This window comes from Struthio camelus, chromosome 3 (genome assembly GCF_040807025.1).
Source record: "Struthio camelus isolate bStrCam1 chromosome 3, bStrCam1.hap1, whole genome shotgun sequence".
Classification (NCBI taxonomy): Eukaryota; Metazoa; Chordata; class Aves; order Struthioniformes; family Struthionidae; genus Struthio; species Struthio camelus.
Genome location: NC_090944.1, coordinates 63,945,696 through 63,967,238, shown reverse-complemented (window position 1 = coordinate 63,967,238; position 21,543 = coordinate 63,945,696). Strand labels below are relative to the sequence as shown.

The 21,543-nt window shown below is 39.9% G+C and overlaps 1 protein-coding gene across 1 annotated transcript in view; it reads right to left on the bottom strand.

Annotated features, from left to right (window-relative positions):
* The window catches only part of NT5DC1 (5'-nucleotidase domain containing 1), a 158,062-nt gene extending 142,389 nt beyond the window's left edge, over nucleotides 1-15,673 (bottom strand). Inside the window, exons 1-6 of the mRNA XM_068938106.1 lie at nucleotides 15,361-15,673; nucleotides 13,362-13,453; nucleotides 11,569-11,640; nucleotides 10,525-10,631; nucleotides 8,311-8,390; nucleotides 4,577-4,658 (exon numbers count right to left, since the gene is read on the bottom strand). Coding sequence (XP_068794207.1) covers nucleotides 4,577-4,658; nucleotides 8,311-8,390; nucleotides 10,525-10,631; nucleotides 11,569-11,640; nucleotides 13,362-13,453; nucleotides 15,361-15,453 — 526 coding nt within the window. The 5' untranslated portion in view covers nucleotides 15,454-15,673. The remainder of the gene's footprint in view (nucleotides 1-4,576; nucleotides 4,659-8,310; nucleotides 8,391-10,524; nucleotides 10,632-11,568; nucleotides 11,641-13,361; nucleotides 13,454-15,360) is intronic.
* Between the last annotated feature and the right edge of the window lie 5,870 nt (nucleotides 15,674-21,543).

Here is a 21,543-nt window from a genome sequence, read left to right as displayed (position 1 = left end):
TAATCATTATGAAGAAATATAAACTACATTATACTTATGAGAAAGTGTGTTCTTCAAAGAAGAAGTCAATCCTATCTACATGCAGCTGAAGGGAGAAGGAAAGACTACTGGAAAATAAATACGTAACCACTGAATGCTGTGCTTTGGCAAAGGTAGATGCAGCCAGGCAACAATATGGATGATCATCCTATGGCTCAGACAGAAGGGTCAAAAATCACAGCGCTCCTCAACCTATCTCCCTGGGAGACTGGGGATTTCTGACGCACTTTTAAAGAGAGTTCTTTGTGTTTGTCTTACAGGCTTGTTTTTGTTTCTATTTTCTAAATATCTTGCCCACATGAAAATTAGCAAGCTGTCTAAAGATAAAGCTCTTCCAAAAACCTCACAGTTTTCAGGATGATGGCATTAGACAAAAAAAATATCCTATATGAGATTAAAATCAAAACATGAATGCCTGTAAGAGTAGAAAAACTCATTTCCAACAGCTGCAAAAATATTTTTGAATTTCAATAGTTCTCAAATGGTTACCAAATGTATGAAGTACCCAAATAATCCCTTCTATTTTTAGCTGAAAAGCCCAGGGAAAAAGTTTAACAAATTTATTTGTTCTTATCTTTGTTGCCATTTTCAGCATTAAGGCAATTCTCTCTTTTCTCTGAACTCTAGCTATTCCTTCTTCTATTTCTACCTATTTTCTACCTAATATTCCTAATACTTCATAGCGTTTTTAAAGAATTCTTTCCTTTTGGCCAGAAAAGAATCTTCGCTTTTTTGTTTGTTGTATTTAAAGTTGCATATAAAATATAAAGATATCACAGACATCTAGAGAAATTATCTTCTGCCAAGACAAATGGGCAATACCATAAACTTGTGATTACACAGCGTGTATGTGTGTGTGTGCGTGTGTGTGAGAGAGAGAGAGAGGGAAGAGAGGGAGAGAGGTAGTGCTTAGGGAGAGGATCAAGTAGTTTAGAAAGATCTGAAGTCTTCCCCCCCAAATCACACTTCACATGTATAAGCATGGCACTTCAGAATACTGACCAATTACATCAGAAATAGAAAGATTAAAAGCCAATTATTAAAAAAAAGGGTATTATATTCTTTCTCTGTGTGTGGGGTTTTTTTTTTTTTGAAGATACTCAGCGAGAAATTTCTCAGATGCGCTCTTGAAACCTGACAGCATATCCCATCAAGTCTTCTTATGGGCAGTTTATGAAGACTCTTCATTTCCAGCACAAAATATAACCACGAGTCAACTGAAAATATTATAAATGTATAATTTTAACTATACTAACCACAGTGGCTGTAGTTACCAGAAGTGTCAGGGAAATGATAGGGAAAGACAACCATGCAAGTGAGGGAGAAACAAGCTTTTAAGAGACATTCTATAAAATTCTGTTTTAAGAAGTTTTAATTCTGAAATGTTTTGATGTGGAAATGCTTCTAGAGTACTTCAAGCCCTCATTAGTCCTCTTAAGATCAATTTTCACTCCCATAATGTATTGTGGGCAGAGTCGTAAGTGTACAGGGTAAATCATATTGCCACATGGCATTTCCTTTAAAATTGCTCTTTGTTAATTTATACAGTGGGAAATAGAACATACCCTAAATGAAACAGATATGAAGCAATGTTAATCACCTTAAAGCAGCAAAATATCCCAATCTTAAGTGAAACCTAAGTTTTACAAAAAGGATTCTCAAGACATTGCTAACTGCAATTGATATAAAAGTTGAGCGCCTACTCTAGCATGTACTGCTAGGTAAGAAATGACCATTCTGAAAATGAGAATGGCTGTGCTCATTACTATTTTGTCACTGTGCTTCTACTATTTCGGCACCATGCTTTTCTAATAGTATTTTTAATAGATTCCCCCCAATTTTGGGGGGGTCCTCCTTCATAACAGTGAATTTGAATAAAATTCAAATTTATGTTCTTTGTATCTTATGTTCTTTCTGCAAGCCTCATTTCTTCACTTCCTTACAAGTAAAAGAGGGAGTTAATACCCTGCATTAAGCTGAGAGTTAAGATGATCACGGCTATCTGAAAGAGCTATCCAAAAAAAAAAAAAAAGGGCAATTATCTAAGGCAATTACCATGGCTAAGACAATGAAAAGCAAAATCCACCAGACACCTGACTAACGATCAAAGAAATCATGTGAAAAAAAGAAGGGACATAGAGAAACAAGGGCATACTGACAACAAACCAGAGACAGAGTGACTTGCAAACACTTTACGGATTTCAGAAAATAAAACTGCCAGTCGTTCTGCTCCATCACTGACAATGGCACTACTAAGACAGCATTTTGACTTAGGAACTTTATGTCTCCTCAACTGACCACTTAATAAGTTTGCTTTACAAAATTTACCTTGACTACCTGTAAATGCGCACTGTTTTTCTCTAATGGGTTAAACCCTCTGCAAGGCATTGAGGGTATGCAGTTAAGTCAAGAGGCTGTGGTTTGCAAGCCCAACCTCTGGGCTGAGAAAGACCATGGGACTTCCTAGTATGTAGAAATTGGGCTACAGCCAGCTTTAAAAGTTTCCACAGGAAGTTATGTCAAGCTTGCAGCCAAAGGGTAAAAACAAAAACAAAAATAAAAACAAACCTCTTTGGCATAAACCTGTGGCAGAAAACCAATATCACTATTTCCATTCCATAGAGGAGAACCTAAAGCAAAAAAAGATACTCCATAGGAATATCACAGGTAAATGATACAGGAAGAAATAATCTCCAGTTCTTCTAAACCTGGTCAGTGCATTATCCACGGGACAAGGTTATTAAACGAAAATAAGGCCACTATGAGGCCTTTCAAAATGATGCAAGACAGACCTTAGCATATTTATACATTAAAACTTTTAAGCACCATGTACAATCTGCATTGTTTTACAACTTGCTGTTTTACAAAATTTATCCAAAATAGCTCACGCCTATCAGTTACTATGTTATCCTAAAGTTTATAACTGACGTGTGTGCACTTCATGGCTTTTGTAACACAGAGGTGTATTAAAATTAAGGTGCAGGTGCATTAAAGTAAGTACCAATTCTGAGAGGAATTAGAAAGGATTAAGTCATACTGCCCATCCGCTTATATGCAGGTTCCATACTTACATACAGAAATATGTACAACAGGCAGGAATATACATATGTATATAATACATACACACACACATATATAAATATAGGCATGTAATTACTTATATGCTTTTTGAGACCAAACTTCAGCTTCTTTTTAATTCCTTTCCAAAGAACACTGTTTGCAATTATTCTATTTATTAAACTCTGCATCATCTACACCTTTTAAAAGCAAACACCTGTCATGATTTGAAAAAGAATTAATGTGAATTCTGAAGAAATATGGTTACAGTTCATTACAATTGATTTCTTTAACATTAGCCAAAAACATAGCATGCTTTTATCTTATGAATGAGTAAGTTGAGCTCATGGAGGAGGTATTCTTAACTACCACACATACTCTCACCTTTGATGGAGACATAACAACAACAACAAACAAAAACACTTGAGAAGTATATAGCTATCTTTGACAATATGCATTCTAACATCAATATTCTAATATTTTAATTTTGTTTGGAGCCCTTCTGAGACAATTTTGTCAGTTACATTTGAAAAAATACACTAAATCTCATTGCATATTTCAACATATACTACATCTCTGGTGAACAGAAGACAAGTTTTAATAAGATCTAAACTATACCTGTGTCTAATGATTGTTGTATCAGCAGAGGTAATTCTACCAGAAAACACTGGCAGCAAAAATGATACAGAATTCTGAATCATACTGCATATAATCTTTTTACAAAGAATTCATAGCTAAAATAATTTCATTTAATTGTGTGCACATGCAAGATCTTTAATGTTTATTCTCAACTTATATCATTTTATATACTTAATGGAAACTCAGGAGTTTAGTTTGTGAAAGGAGGAACACCATTTCTAGCTGAAGGGATCCAAGCTGTTCTCCAATTCTAATATATACTAAAGTTTTTGGTGGAGGAAGGCTATTATCTTTAAAAAAAATCTTCTGTAATTTCTGGTAAATTTAACAGAATTTCAAGATAGCTTGAAAAATTAGGAAATAGGAAAGTCTTCTCACCATTGTCTCAAATGACTACATAAGGAGTTCTGTTCAAAACTAGAGCGCTAAAGAAATTCACCAAATAGTAGTTACTTAAGGGTTTTTCAATGCATTTTAATTTTATTTGTGAGCATAAGAACATAAGGAACAACAGAGTTTAAATACAGTTCAAGGATGTTCACACTACAGTACAGTTTGGGAAGGAAACTATTTTTCCCTTTGAATTCAATGAGACAGCATATCACAAGTGTTTTTTATGGATATCAAAACAATTCCAGATAAACTAGATATATATACTAACAGTAAAGATTTTCTATTTTAGCATAAACATGTGTACTATAAAATTATTTATAAGCTTGAAAAGTAAAAACTGTGTTGAGTAAAATACAGGATACTTACAGAGGCACTCATCTCTGCTCAGGCAAGCATATGCAATATTTTAAGCTATTATAACCAGTTTTCAGTGAACCCACTTACTTACCTTTAAAAGCTGACATTTTATAATTATGCTGGATCGCAGCCACCATGTCCTTCCAAAAGTCATATTTTTTCTGCCCATCATGCTATAAGAGTCAATGGAACCTAGTCATTACATCAGGTATCAGTTATTTTGAGCTTACATATTGAGACAATGATAGGAATGCCATAAATAAATAAGAGGATTTTTAAAAGGAGTAAAACAGTCTTAGGTAGCGGGATTCAGGAGATCAAGATTCAGCACCTAGCTTGACTGGGAACTATGGGTAACCACAGACAAGTTACCTTCCTTCTTCAGGAGAAGAAGATGTAGGGAAGGGGGAGGGAAGGTAAAGGAGAAAGGATGAATATTTGTGAGGGACTCGAAAACACTACAGCAAAGAAGAGCATTAAGTGGAACAGCAACTTATTCAACGAGCCATCCCACTGACATCTGGGAAAAAGAAGTTCCTCGTGGGGCAGATTCTGTACTTAATTAGCAGATTGACATCATCTAAAGTCTGGCACTCATATCACCTTCCATCCTTTGAATTGGTAAAAACATTCACTAGAATTTAGTGGTCATGTCCTTCTGCCAGTAACTCCACCCCAAACACGATATAAAATATGCAGCCAGAAGCCAGGCTGAGCAGCACTGTGCTGCATTGTACTTTGAAGACTGCCAAACCCTAGTTCTGGCAAAACGACAACGAAAAACAATCTGCGCTTACGAACAGTCTCTCGCCATTCCTAGAAAGCCGTCCGAGGAACAGAGTGCAGAAATGCTCCACTTAACCTCAACTGCCCTTTCAGGATCTCATGAAGGGAGAGAAAAAGCTTCTAAACTAGCTGAGTCCCAGAGCACTCTCAAGCACTAGAAACTTTAAGAGCATTGAATTAAGCATAGATGCAATAAGGCAACCAGACCACACTACAGAGTAGTCGGTTAATTATGGAGCTCCTAAGAGGTGCTCAAAGTTTCAAAGTAAAGAGCAGCAGTTAGCAGGTAGTACAGCCTGAAACCTTTAAGTCTGTACACTGTGGAAATTATTTTTGCAGTGTTGTTACAGGCTTTCCACACCTACATTAGCAGAAATTTTGATGCAATTGTTGACTGATTTCATGTCATTGTCCTCTGTGATCTGAACCTCTCAGCCCACTTTTGCACTGATACATGAAAAATGCCTCACTTTTTATGCAGAAGGTGCTTTCAAGAGCTGGAAATGTTCAAAAACTGAAGTAAACTTAATGCCTCCAACAAAAAGCACAGACTTTATATGTGCTGAAGTAAATTGCCATTGGGTCTTCTGGACGAACAGTTTGCCTTTGATTTGACAACGAGCAAGTTCCATTATCAAGACCTTAGGTGCATAATTGACCAGCCCTATGGTTAATCCACAGGCTCTATAGGTTAAGAGCAGGAAAGACACAATGTTCCAGCTTTTAAATTAATTGTTATCAATTTCCACAGCAAACCATGGCAAAAATACATTAAGGGCCTAATACAGAAAACAGGCTCTGTTATCTGTCAAATTTCAGTTAGCTGCTAGCCAAGTTCATTACTTGAAATTTTGTTTAAGATGTCAAGGAACTCCTACCTGTCTGGTGGTGACAGCACTAGGCTACCACTTTGAACAGACAGATTGAACTGTCAGCTCCCCTTATATTCCATGTGATTGACTTTTTCTTTTTTTTTTTTAAGCAGTGAAATGAACTAACAGTTCCTCAAGAGTGTCCTTCTGTGGATAAATGGTTACTAGTTTAAATACGGGTACTCTTCCTTCAAAATAAAGTTCACCTCAGAGAAGACCAAAATGATTGTCAGACTTGTTCCCTGCAAACCCACAGCTGTTGCACTAAGATACACAAGAACAAAGACCAATACCCAGCAAGCAGAGAGAGAACTGTGCGCAGGCCCATTCAACCCACCAATCTGGCAGTGCTTATGAAATACGATTTCATTAGCTGAAGTATCAGACAGAGAAGGATTCTGCACAGAGCTTCAATGCAAAGGTCCAAGTCACTGAGAAGCTCCTCTGCTTTGTCTAAAAACATGCAGGAGTTCTGGAGAGGCCAGGAGCAGCTTCATCTGTAGCAGCGCAGAGTGGTTCAGGATCCCACATCTAAGCCCATTCTGAACCCAAAACCTAGAAGTTCTGTCTATTTCCAGTAAGAGACTTTCCCAATCTTAAATTTTTTTCTGGAAAGGCAATGAAAAATAGCCTTTACTAAAAAGGCTCCTGTAGCAGGAAGCAGAAGCCTCCATTTTATTGTAAAAATATGGAACAAAATGTGACGGTCTCTACCATCTCAGGAAAATAGCTTAAGAATTGCAGCATGTGTCCATGGCATGAGTGCTGGAGAGGTTTAAGTCCACCATCTCCTATCTTGTGTCCTGAAACATCTGACTGACAGTAACATCCCTAGGAATTACTGTAGTCCTCTTATTGAAATTGGACCAATATGCAGTAAAATATTCCAGAACTGCTAGCCAATAAAGAAGATGCATGGCTCACTTCTAGTAGCTCTTTGGGGAAACAAGACACGAGTTTAATTCTCTAAGGCTGAAGACAGGGTCAGCGTTCTAACTTGTGAACTAGTAACTGGATGTGCATACATATTACACACATGCTGTGACACCACCCTTCTCTCAACAAATAGGTCACTTGCCCTGAGACTAAATTAAATATAAAATAAAATAATACAATACAAATGTCACCTCTGAGAGAGGGTTCTAAGCTGCAGACTGTAGGGGAAAGAGATTAATCAGGCACCAAAATCCCATTAAGAGTCTTATGACACACCTGCCTTCAGTGTCTCCCTATAAGCTAGCTCTAGGTAACTAACTCTTTATGTAGCACATGGACTTAAGCAGCAACCTACTCAGCATGCTATTTTAGAGTAGAGCACCAAGCAGCCAACACCAAAAGGGAAGGTGGACACCTCTCTCACAGCTTTGTATTCCACTTTGCAGGCAAAGTTTAGGATCTGCAGTTTTTAACAGTGTATCTTCGGTATCTTTAGCCAGAAGATAACAGCTGAAATTCTATCGCAGCAAAGATATTTACTCTACGGGAAGAAGCCTCTCTTTCTCCAAGCTGCCCACAAGTTCAGATTAAGATAAGGGCTCCTATAACACAACTGAAACTAAGAACATTAAACTTCACCAGTAGAATTTAGGACATACTATCGGTCTATAAAGCACTGAATAAAGTTCAAGCAATTGTATTTTTTTTTGTCTTGAGAATTTAACTTGTTGCACAGCAGAGAGAAATAAAACAAAAAAAAATCAGGTACTCCAGAGGTATATTTACATCAGATCAATATATTTAAAAGAAAAAATACAAGTTTAAAGAGGAGAGAATTAAGCTTTCAACTCATTTAACAGCCCTGAGAGTCAGCAAACCATACTATCCAGAAGAATTATATTAGATATAATTCAAGTATCATCAAGTATAATCCAGGGAGATTTTAAGAACAATATTCTGCATATCAAATAGTAAACCTGAGGAAAAGGTGTTTGCCTATTCTTATGCTAGTTATTTGTGCCCTCTGGTGGAAGTAAACATATTTCGACCTCGCCATGTATCTCATAATTAGCTTGGGAGACGACTTTAATACACTACGAATCCAGAATGTAAAGTTTCAAACCAGAAAAAAGCAACAAACCTTAACTTTGTTGAATACAGGGTTTGCACGCATTTAATAATGAGGGAAAAAGATAACAAAATATTTCATTTAAAATAATCTAGTTCTTACCTGATCTAAGCTGTCCACAACCCTTGCACAAAGGAGGGCTCCTGGTAGGTCAAAATAATTATCATACAAATAGTATTTAGCTGAAAAAAAACCCAAGAAAAGTAAATCAAAACCCAAAAAAACTACTTCCTTTAATTCATACCGTATGGTTTAATCACACACACAAAAAACTTCTACTGTTAATATAAGCTCCTATTTGGATTTTACTGATAATAAACATTGTTTGCTTCCTTATCTAATGATAAATTTACAAGTCTTCATTCCCACTTCTGAGTCTTACTCCACTAATAATTGAAAGTTGTTAATCTATAGATTAACAAGGCAGTGAGATTTTAAAAGTAAATATTATGGTCCCAGAAGTAGGGGGTGGAAGAGACAGAGGAGAATCATGAGTCTTTTAAAAAAGAGTCAGGGCAGCATCATACAACCCTTCAAAAATTTTTCCTAGCAGTGGATTGCCATGGGCAAAAAAGTCTTGACTCAGAGAATTTCTCTTAATTTAATTTACTGCCAATTAACACAAACTTTTAATGACTGATTCAGATATTGAGGAACAAAGAAGACATAAGCAATGTCCCTTGGGGTGTCCTTGCCCTGGTGTGCTTCCTCCACAGCTACTGTCCCTCAGAGTGCCTCTGCCCCGTGTGGCTGCAGTCCCTCAGAGGTATCTCCTCCAGCATGGGACACTTCTTTCCATTGCACATCTCCAGCTGTGTCCCCAACAATGTCCACTTCCAATGCACCTCCTCCGCTTTGTTTCTCCAAAGAGGTCTCTTCATACTTTCTCCTTACATGCCCCCCTTTGTGTCTTGCCTTGTGACTGTTCGTGCATGTCCTTGCATATCCAGCCCTCAGCAGCCACTGCCCTTTCTTAAACCTGCCCAAGCAGAGGTGCCACATATTCCCCTGATGGGCGGCAGTTTTGGCAGGTGGTCAGTTGTTTGCATACATTTCAGAGCTGGCTGGAACCAGCTGTGACTGGCACAGTGCGGTTCACGACCTCCCAGCACCCTGCCACCGAAACCCTGCCATTTACGCCCAATACCGGCCCCACAGAGCTCAAGAACTTCCCATAGAAATGTTTGGACAGGCCTTAGCATGTGCGTGCAAGGAACAAGGCTTCGTGGAAACAGTGCTGCACCACTGGAAAGCAGGCCCACCTTATGATGCAAGCCTCCAAAATAGCTCATGATCAGGATACAAACTTCCCTCCCAGGCTGAGGCCATGTTCAACAGCTATTTCCTAGGGGTGAAATGACTCAAGAGCGTTTTTTTTTTTTTTTTTTTTAATTCATGGGGCTGTACTGTCCCTTATGTATGTTAAAGAACTGCTCAGCAAAACAAGGATTAATATTCACAAATTCATGGGGCTGTACTGTCCCTTATGTATGTTAAAGAACTGCTCAGCAAAACAAGGATTAATATTCACAAGAGAGGCCAAGTGCACTTCTCAAAGAATAAGAAAAGTTTAATTTTGTCATATAGTAGATGCACCTCTCTCATCTGCTCAGTTGCAAAAGATTACCTGTACTTCAGAATAAGCATCACAAACAAGTTATGATAGCAAAATCTTAAGGAAAACATCCCCGCTAGAGAGGACAATACAACTTAGCTGAGCTCTTTGTCTTTTTATGTCTTTTTTTACGTCTTTTTTTACTTGCAATGGCCAAGACCAAAGCGGAGACAAAGCCTAAGTGGCTAGCAAGGATGCAGACCGAATCACAGAGCCTTCACAAAGTAGCTTCATCTTGAAACAAAGAAACCTTCATCACAGAAGGAGTGTAGGTTTGTCTCCGTATCTGCTCTGTCCTTTGCACTTGGCACTTAAGCCTCCAATATCAGCAGTGATCGTAATGAGTCAATAATTAACAAAAATTTGTGATTTGCCCAACAGGTGTCCTAAGTGTGGCAATCTCAATCTACTTCAACAAGGAACACTGTGCCCATTTCCATAACTAAAATAGACCTATATTATCACCTCATTATATGTGAGATGTTATTTGTCTCATCAGTGGTGATCTAAATTTAAGTTGACCTCCAGTATTAGAAGTTAAAAACACAAAAACAAGCCCCCTCAAAAAACTACCTATTCCAGTAATTCTCCGCTCAAATATTTTCAAAATATTTGAAGTATTTGTAGTAAGAATTAATACTAGGAAGTGCTGAAATAGCCAGAGCAATTTCAAAGAACACAGCATACTAAAATGCAACTACCTGAGCAGGAAAGCATTCCACTGACTGCACTAAAATGCTTCCATTCCCTCCTTCCGTAAGTCTCCAGGATCTCTTCAGATGTCATGCTCTTTGTACCATGGCTTGCCCTGTTTGATGCATTAAGTTATTAAAAAAAAAAAAGTTAACAAAGCCAAACTACTTCTAGTGCACAGTACTGTATTGCACTTGAATACTGAAGTAGGTGCCTGTGAGCTAATCTTCACTTCAGAAGTAATTCTAGTTACAACGGAGAAGTTTTCTAGGACCTAAGCTTTTATCAAATGCATTACAATCCTCCATAAATTAAAAGCACTACTACACTGAGGTTAGATTGCTTTGGGGCATGGCTACTGTGCTTCACCCGCTGACACAATCACTCTGCGTTGTTCGAATATTCTCAGTTGTGTGAGAACCTTAAACTTGAACTATTAACAAACACTGCACTATAAAACATAGCGCAAAGAGCCTATATGACATTCTAAAGTCTCATAACACTCACAGAGTGCGAGGCAGAACTATGAAAAAAAGCTTCTGTCAATAGCATTAGCATTAGTTACTAGCACTGACTCTAAGTCAGTGAGGTTGGTGAGGTTGCTCACAATTCCAAAAAAAAAAATATTCTGGACCGTTGCGGAATCGGACAAAGAGTACATTGGTAGCCATTAAGAAAGTGAATTTAGTTTCAAGATCAGTATGCAGGCAGATTCTTAGACAGAACAATATGTACTAAATGCATACTGAGTCACAACATAACTAATATATAGCCTGATGAAAAAGCACAGTACAAAATCCATTAAATGCTTATTAAAAATAAGATATTCCTCCCCGGCAGCTAACACAGAAATGTTATGAAAAGATCGCTTAAGGAACATTAAAAGAAAATGAGCACCAGGTTGCCAAAGAGTACTTAAACTTTTGCGTTTAATAAAACACTAATTTCAGCATATATTCATTTAAATTTTTAATAAACCTGAGAGATGGCTTTCAGAAAGAGTATAAAATGTTGGCATTTGTTTAGCAATAAAAGCATATTGTCAATATTACCTCAACACTGTTCCATCTTCTGCAAGTTTCAGGAAGTTTCCATCTTCAAAGTCAAACACCAAGCCTTTACAACTGCACAGAATTTTATTTAAAGGAAGAAACAAGCAATGAATGCTTTTAGAAGAATGCTTCATTATATACTAGAATAATGAGATGCAGTTACAGGAGCTATACAATGATGATACACAAAAGCAGCAAAATCACAATTGTTCAAACACTTCCATGTTTGAACAATGCTGTATATAGGCAAGCACATTTTATTACAATGAAGACAGGATTTCACTTACATAGCAAATTCTTACTAAATAAGTCCTGTCCAAATGTTCAGTGAGTTCAGTGTGACTAATCATACAGATAAGGTTGGAGGATGAAGGTCCAAACATATCCAGCTAAGAAATGTGATATTTAAGCCACTTCTACTATTAACACAAAATATTTTTTCTCCTTTAACAACTCTTGTACTCTATTATTAGACTGATAACATCGGTCATTAATGGACAGAGGGGCAGAGCATCAATCCAAATGAGGTGACTGAATGCCTAAGGAGCACGTGAAGCACAAGTGTTGCCGTACTAGACAGCACGAATAAGACCAAGAGTGCACAAGGTACTGCGGATGTACTACTGAGTACCTAACTCCACTAGGAAATTTGTATCTTACATCTGTCAGATATAATTGAATCTATGTTAGTTTATGTTGTTTAAAAAATGCATTTAGTGTTCAATATTTAGAACAATAATGATAATAAAGACTGAAAAAGTAATGCCACCCTCATTCTCTGTCACAAGATACCCAAAAGAAAGTTGGTATGCCATAGAGGCAGCAAGCAGACCCGAGCCTTTCATGGATGAAGCTGATGAGAAGCCTGGGAGAGTAGCACAGACGCAGAGCTGCCAGCACTGCAGGCCTGCATGTCCGTGCTAATAAACCTCTAGATCCAACAAAGGACTGAGGTCTGGATATCTAGATCCTAATAGTGGATTTTATGCCTCAGAAGTCTCAAAATATGAGGAACACAGATACACTCCTTTTCACATGAAAGAGGAAATTAGACCTGGCTGGAAACCATCAAATATTGAATTGTGAAAACAACTGACCATTTTTTTTTCCTGCACATAATGCATTCATTAGTTCAGAAACATGTGTTTCTGCTAAAAATGATAGTGACAACCAGGCCTTCAAGCCCTCACCTCCTCCCCAGGCCTAGACAATAGCCTAGTAAGGTTGGAATATCAGAAACCCACATACAAACTCCTGCTCAGACATCACTCAGCTCAGACCAGGAACTTGCATTTCAGTTTTCTGCATTAGAGCTTTGTGCCTAAAGTGCCATTCATGGGCTACTTCCTGGCACATCACCGCTTCTCAGTTCCTCAGAAGACTGTTGGGAATATTCTGCCTTACACAAACAAAAACGCATCTGTCAAGAGAAAAATGAGATATGACTAACTTCTGAGAGTCACTGGTTTTACCAATTGAATTGAAGGTAGAAGACATAGGAGATATATAAAATGGTAGATTAAGTCGGACTACAGAACTTGTATCTAGACAGCTGGAAGCAGAAGACAGAGCAAACTTGGATACTCAGTTCTGTCTTGCAAATAGCCAAGTTAGAACTAGCTCATGACAAACACTTGCTCCAACAAGTATTTAATGCTGTAATTTAGGAATTATTGGGCCTGGCAACCATAACAATGACGATCTGAAGCTAAATAAGCTATTTTCCAGGCTTTGTAAAAATCAGAAGATAAAGGAAGCTTGAAGATAGGTTTTGTTATTTTCAACGTACTCACCAGAAGTCTAAGCTCTCTGGAGTTATATTCAGCAACTCTTTGTCATAACCCTTCTCCGTTACCAGATACTGAGCAAAACTATCATATATTAGCTGCAAATGAGAAAATGCATACATTAATATATTGACTGAATGAGATCAAAGGTACTGCTTCCCTGGGAAGTGGAAACATTATATGAGTTTTAGAGCCTCTTAAGAGAAACCAGATCAGGGAGTTAGGGGGCCTGTCTCTTTGCTTACTCCCAATGCAAACTATCTCAGTGTCTGACATTGTTTCTGTCATAGGGGGAAAACAGCTCAGGATGCTCACACAATAGTTCTGGTGCAATTTTTCTAGTGCAACCAAGTTTGCAGCCTCCTACCTTATGCCCCAGTTTTTCAAGACTGTTGGGATACTAAAATAGTAATAAGTACCGAAGACTAGTGGCTACTAGTCCCTTCTTCGTTTTTTTCCATGTCACAGGTACCATGAAGCAACAAGTGGTTTCTGAACCAATAAAAAACTACACTTAGGGGACATTTTAAAAATAACTTAAAGAACATACTTTGAAGGAAACGGACAACTTTTGAATAAACTGTAGTTATTTTTAAGCTCAGAAACAACTCTGCTAAAGCCTGGTACAACAGCTGAGGGGAACTAGGCAGATGCTGCCAGGTCCTTAAGTAACAGAAAAATCATAGCTAAATAGCAATTGTCCCCTTTTTCTCATGGTTCTTTCATTAAAGCTGTTCCCTGGCCTTTTTATTACAAAAGCTGCTCTTAGAATGAATAATGAATTATGTCTGAGAAAGAGCAACGTGAAGGCCAACACAGAAGCAAGCAGTAAGAATGTCAGTATTTTAAAGTTTTTATTTCCAATGGATAAGAAGGCATTCAATGCACATATGTCAGTCTGTCTCCGTGTACTGTGAGAAGATGGAGAGTGCATTAAATTTAGTATTTTTTCTTTTAAACTTTCAGTTACAAGTCATCTAACGTTTACCTTCATCAGACAAAAATAATCAAGGCAAATGTGCCTGTGTAAAGATGTGATGAGTGGGATAATAGAAGCAACACGCAAAGTAAGTCCAGACTTACATAGTTTCCAGTAGGAACATAAGAGCATGTATATTGGAGCAGAGTATATTCCTATGATTGATCTGTCTTTTGTAAGAAAGTTGCCTCTCCACAGGAACTCAGAAACTGCTACATGAAGCAATGCAGTTTTCCAAAACAGGATGCACTGAATCCTACAGCATCCCTACTGTAGAAGTGGGATACTTCAGAAACATGTTTCTGAGCAAAATTCTGCAGTATCTTGTGGTTAATGGATGAGATTTTAATCACGTACAGTGCAAAATGTGCTGCAGGGGAACGGAGGGAAATAAAAGGGAGGGGGGGTGACACCAAGCACATGCAAAGCCCTGACATAACAAAGAACTAGGAATCAATGAAAAATTTTCAAAAAGTTTACAACGTGCCAGTCTGAAAAAAAAGTTTCAAGGACGGGAACGGGCTGCACATGCCAATGGTTCCTCTCCGCAAGGAAGGGCAACAATGCTAATTCTGAGATGCTGCCTGCCTTTAAGCTCGACGTTTGACTTTAAGCACCGGAAAGTCAGAAAATGGTCGCCTCTCGAAAGCGCTGCGCGCTTACAACGCTGCTTGCGGCGCCTCTAAACCTGGCTGGGGGACTCGACCTTCCTCTCAGTGCCGCTGCAGCTGGGAAAAGTCTCCAGAAGCACCACGTTCAAGGAAGAAGACATGGCTGTCCCCTAGGCCGAGCGGCCTGCTGAGAAAGCGGTCCGAGAGAGAGGCGGTTTTATTATTATTATTATTATTACTTTTATTATCATGCTTCTGCATGGGTATTTACGCCAGCAGGCGCCGGGCTCGGACCCAATGCCGCCGCAGCGCGGCCGCCGCGGCTCAGCGCGCCTTCCCCGCGCCCTCTCCGCGCCGCAGCGCCGCCCGCCCCGCCGCCGCGGCAGACGGCGGCCCGCCGGGCGGCCCCACTCACCCGGGCGCTCTGCGGGAGGTGGTAGCGGCAGAGCGTGAGGTCCAGGTCGAAGCCCATCACCTCGCAGTCGGCCAGGGAGAAGTGCTGGGGCATCGCGGAGCGGGCGCGGGCGCGGCCTCGGCCCCGCCGCCGCGGAGAGGCGGGCAGCGGGAGCAGCAAGCGGCGGCGGCGGGCGAGGAGGAGGAGCAGGAGCAGGAGGAAGAGGGGATGGAGCCGCTTCCTGCGGCGCGGCCGGAGCCCGCGGCCCCGCGCTGTCCCCGCCCCGGCGCGGCGCGGCCGCCCTCACCTGCGCGCTGCGCGCTGAGCCCGGGACGCGGCGGCCCGCGGCGCCCCCGGAAGGGCTGGTGGCCACCAAGTCCCGCCGCCGTGCGACCGGCAGATGTAGGGGTATTAAGCGCTCGGGTTTCAAAAACCTCGTTCCCGCCGGCTTGGGAACAAGCTGCACGCGTTAAAACCGAGGGCTTTCTGGCCTGGTGATGTGCCTGTGGAGGCCGGTCCTCGCCTCGTTTAATGAGGGGTGCAAGGATGTTGCTCACAAACGCCAGGGCTGTAGAGGGGTGAGACCCGAGGAGCAGGACACAGAAGGGAGAACAGAAAGGAGCTGGTCTTGCTTAGTGTGAGGACAAACAGCCGGTGCCATACTGTAAGGGCCTACAGGAAGATAGTCTTCTTATGTAAGTACGCAAGCGCTCACTTCAACATCCAAATCCCTACAGGGCATGCACAAGACTATGCACTAAGTATTTAGTTGTGAAAATGCAAAAACCTGGGGGTAAACTACCTTTTAACTACCTTCTAATTTCCTGACAACTGGCCCGGAAGAAAGAATAACAAAAAGAACAGTATAGACAAACATGAAACACGTAAAAGTCAATTACCTCTTCACTATTTGTTTTTTGTGGGTCTTTTTGACCTCCAGATAACATAATTAAATGGACGTTTTGATAAACATCTTCCCAACAATTATTACTGTAGCACAGTTATGTAAGTGCTGTGTGAAAGCATATAAGTAACATAAGAACATAACAAAGTCACATATTTGGAAAAAAAAAGGAAAAAGAAGAGTTACATGGACTGTTCTCTACCGTTGAACTGGAGTAGAGTATCTAACTGAGGCCTAACTCAGGATTCTTAAATATCTGAGCTGGACAGCACTGTTCACCAGTCCTCATTCCTCATTCCTCTTTGTAGTTCTTTTGCTCTCCTTAGAACAATGATGTCAATACAACTTTGTCAATACAATGATGTCAATACAACTCACAAAAGAGGAAAAATTCGAGTTCAGTTAATTTGTATATAGATCTCTCTTCCTTTCTCTCTCTCTTAATTTCAGTATAGCTGTAAATAGAAGAATACAAAAAGGAAAAAATATTTGCACTGGCAGCAATTGTTATGAAACGTTTAATTCAAGGCAGGTTTTCCAGAGCCGCCTTCCAGAATATAGCTGTTAAGTGTTGTGCTTTGCAGGTAGGTAAGCCGAAGTGCATAACCATAGCAGCAGTGCACAGAGATTTGAAAATAAAAGACCAACATTATATTTTGATTATAATTTTTGCAGGGTGATGCAATGGTAATGATAATTTTGTATTCCAGAACCAAAGACTTTCAGAAATAAATTCAAATAGTTGCATGCGATACAACATATGCGTATACCAAAATGCAATTTGATGAGCTCAGGCAGACAAAGCAGTGAGAAATTTAAGTAGCGTGACCTGCCACATAGGTATAAAAATTCAACAAAGAAGTTCACCCTCAGATTAGAAAATGGACTTGACAGGAAAATACATGGAAATTTGGAATAAAAGTCAGTAATGCTAGCAGTGGGACAAGATAAGCACTTAAGGTGTCAGAGGAGGAAAGAAGTGGGTTGCATAATTCTACCTAACCCACTGTATACCAGCTTTTATCAAAAGATCTCTGTATCTTCCACAGACATTAATATACTTTCTAACTTTATGTAAATATTCCCCAAACTGACGAGTGTGAAAACTGAGCACGCAGAAGGAGAGAGATTCACCCAGCATCACACACACAGCAGTGATCACAAATACCAAGATGAGGCAGAAGGCTGGGACAAGACAGTCTCTCTTCCCGAAGCCGCTTGCTTTAGGAAACACAGAGCAAGTTCCTGCCCCACTGAAGTCAATTTCTGTTGATTTCAGAAGGTCCAAGAGTTCCTCCACAGTGCTTGTTTCCCACTGTCCTCACATTAACTTAATGTTTGTCCATCTTGAAGATTGCATCAATATGGGAACTCTCTTATTCCAGAATGATTTTTTATTCCAAAAGGCCTAATGCTGCTTCTAAAATTATACTTAGATTATAGCATTTTAAATTCAACACTTAGCTTGCTATACTTGTAAAAATATCTTACATGAAAGCACACCATGAAACAGACTTTACCCACTGCAGTAATGAAACAGTTGGATAGAAATCAAAAACCAACAGCCACAATTTTTGTATTCATTGTCAACTAAATGTAATTCTTGAGCATCCACAGAACTTGTGCGTACTGCACAAGTGTTTTAGCAGTAATGACAAGCTATCTTAGACTATGTAACACAAAAGTACTAATCATATTTAATCTTAAATAACTTTGTGTGGCAATACCAGTGGGGAGAGACAGAGAGTTAAATTTCAGGTATATGAAACTAGACATTAAATTAGAACAACAACAACAAAAAATAAGGGAAAATCTCAATGAAGGGAATGAGTTTTCAGTTCAGAGAGAAGAAGAGAGAATATCACCTCCATCTTCAGTATTCACAGCACCAGCCTGATAACAGGAAATTCTCAACGCAGTCTAGTCTTAACTGACAACCCACAAAGTTTTGTCTGATCTTAAAGGCTTTGCTTTGTCTCACAGTTTCTTCCTTTCAGATGAGTTCTTTAAACACACTGACAGCTCGCTCCAGGATCTTATTCAGAAAGGTGCTGCATTTTACTGAAATCCTCCATAACAATTACGCTAACTTAATGTATTAACAGCATCTTTTCAGATTATTTTTTCAGTTCTGTGTTTAAAGTTTGATCATACAGTGAGCTGCTCAGTCTACCTTTTTGAGGTTGAGCTCTCGTGCTATCAGGTCCTAAGTGAAAATATTTTAGGTTTCTCACTTTGCAATCAATTTATGCTTCAGAGTAATTATTCTCGTATTCTAAATATGTGGTAGTAATCCACTGGTAAAACTCGTAAAGACTATCCTAACACTGAAAATTTTTAACCTGCCATGCTAACAGAGGCATAACTGCTTACGGTATGGCCTACTTTCCAAAAAAAAAAAAAAAAAAAAAAAAGGAAACCCTTCTTTCCCTCTCCTCTGCAGTGAGTTTTCTGTACCAACGCATTTCCAAGTTAGGCTGTACGCTTTATGCTCTCAGCCCTTTGGTGTCTGAAAAAAAGAGATCGATGCTTCTGACTTAATGCAGCTATTTTTTAGTTACTTCTTTCCTGGAGGACTGCACTGGTGCCCCGAACTGCAGGAGCCATGGCCCAGGTGAGGACAGGGGCTGCCCGCCAGGGCAGGGGCACCACGACTGACCGTGGCAGAGGCAGGGCAGGGTCCTCGCCGGGGTGGGCGCAGTGAGTGGGGCTGGGCCAGCCACTTCAGCCTGCGATGAAGGGCAGCCCTGAGCGACGAGGCTGCCGGCAGCTCTCTCTCCCACGGCTGCTGCCCAGCAGCCCGACCCGGGGCAGCTGCACTGCAGCGGAGCTGGCCCTGGGCATGGGCCGCCAGACCCCCGGGAAGGGCAACGGGCAGCAGGCGCTGCCTGCGCTCAGGGCCGTCACTTTTAGTGACCCGCAGGAAACGCGTGGGCAGCTTGAGATGTTATGCGTGAAAAGCTTTTATAAAAATGCAAAGTGGTATTTGTGTTTTCTTTCTCGTTGTATCTCATCCTTACTTTCAGCATAGAAGCGGCTCCTACCACTTTGTAGTTGTAGAGCGCACAGACCATACTAGTGTACTACAAAGTACAAAAGAAACTTAACAGTCTAGTAACCTACTTAGAGGCAGTAAAACCGTGTCAAAATACCTAAAATAAATCTCGACAATCACGTAGTTTTAGGCCTCTAAACAAGACAGATCCTCTAGAACTTTGTTCTCTTCGCCCCTAGGGGGCAGCATTACAAAATAATGAAACATCCCGACAAGATTAAATGATTGTCACATTAATCTGTTTTACTCTCCTCAAACTTCATTTTCTTTTCCTAGAGCTGTGTAAGTATACTTTACAAGTGTCTTGTTTTCTAGCTGTGCAGTTGCAGCTATATGCCAATTTAGACGAAGGTTATCAGAGTTTAACAGAAAAAGAAAAGCACCCCTCATATTTGCTATTGAAGAGTATGCAAGTGATGTGTGAAAACAGAACAAAAATTTGAACAAACATGAAGTATTTTAATTCCAGACAAGTAACACCTTTTTGTGTGAAAGTAATTTCAGAACATTCTAGCTTTTTGGCTGCTGCTTAAAATAAATGAAAATACTTTTGCAGCAGAATAAGTCAAACCAAAGAGATTTCATTTTACTTTATTTTTTATTTCAGCTCCATGGTAAAAGCTGGAGTGCAAGTTCTGCACTTGATTTAGCTTTTAATCCATGAAACTGTTCAATACACAGGTAGAAGAGTGCCTTGGTCCAGTGTCCCCATCCCGCGCTAACGGTGGCCTCGGTACTCTAGCATCCCTATCAGCACTGAAGCATGCCTGACTCTCTCCATGCTCTTCACAGCACAAATCCCCATTTGAGGGCTATGACTTTAATCCTGGACTGGCAAAAGGACTGAGCCCACTTCTCAGGCTCATCCAGCTGGTCCAGCTGAAGGAGTTCTCCATTCACATCTCCTGAGCCCTCCCTTCATCCTCCTCCAGTTCCCCAGTTCTTCAGGGATAGCCCCCAGACCAGCATTGCTGTTGCTCTAACTGCAGTCCCCCCTCAGGTAGACCCCACATATTAGTCCCTTCCCTGCTGCCTTAGCACACAACCATCCCTAACAGTTCCTGAAAAGCCATAATGCAGCCCCCATCCTGCAGGCAGTTCCTGAAGATGTTGCACCACTCTTCTGCTTCCTCTCTTACATGTGGATCAATAATCAGATTCAAATAGGATATAGCTGCTCTGTCATAAGGATACTGTATCTATTTAACTTAAATAGATAGAATACAGGCCTAGGGAACCTAAAGCTAGCATTCAAATGCTAAAGGAATAAGGCCCTAATCCTGTAATTGCAGCTGCAAAGACAAATCTCAGTGATGTGGAGTTTTACTAAAGGCAGTGGTAGTCACGCAGGTACAATACATGTTTCTGAAATTTTTCCTGAATTGATACTTTCAGTGAGATTCTTCACATGCTTGAAGTTAAACAAGATTGCAGGATTTGGTTCTGTATTTGTAAGATTAGGACACTTAGAAGGAAATTCTTTTTTTTTTTTTTGCTTAGAAACCGTTGTAAGAATAGTCTGAGAATGTACAGAAACAGGTCTGTGTTTTTTTATTACAAGTGGTGTAGTGCAGAGTGACACTTTAGAAGAATCACATCTAACAACACTAATTCATTTCAAGGATGTCCTGGTTCTGTACTTGTCTGAATGAGAGCTGTCAATAATACATTTTCTTTGAAAAACAATCATGAGCACTTACTTTTTCTTTAGTAGACTTCTAAGTGTTCAACCAAATACTACATAATTTTCAAGGCACTCCTTTGTAATACAGGGGGTGCCTTGTTTATGTTGTACTAGCTAAAGAAACCTAGGGAACACTGGCTGTTGATGAGGGTATAAGATTTGACTGAATTCCAGTGATTTCAGAAGCTTTACTGTTTATTGGGTTGCTTAGTAACCTTTCTATATGGCACAAAATACATACACATTAGCTTTTCCAGTAGAACCACACACACAGAATTTGTACCAGCCTTTTGGGAGCGGGGCGTCTGATTACTTCTGGCATCTCAGTACTATACTGGTTATATTCTCTGTCTCACTAGCATAAAATTGAGAGTCATGTTTCTAAAGAGACAAGATTTCCAAACCTAAAACTATGGGTTCATTAAAAGGTTAAACAGACAATAATCCACCAGGTGCTCAGAATCTTTCCATATGCCCTGGGGACCTTCAAAAGCCTGCTTGTGGTCCATATCGCCTCTCTCAGATCTTGTAATCTAACTCAGACTGTTCCCACGCAACATA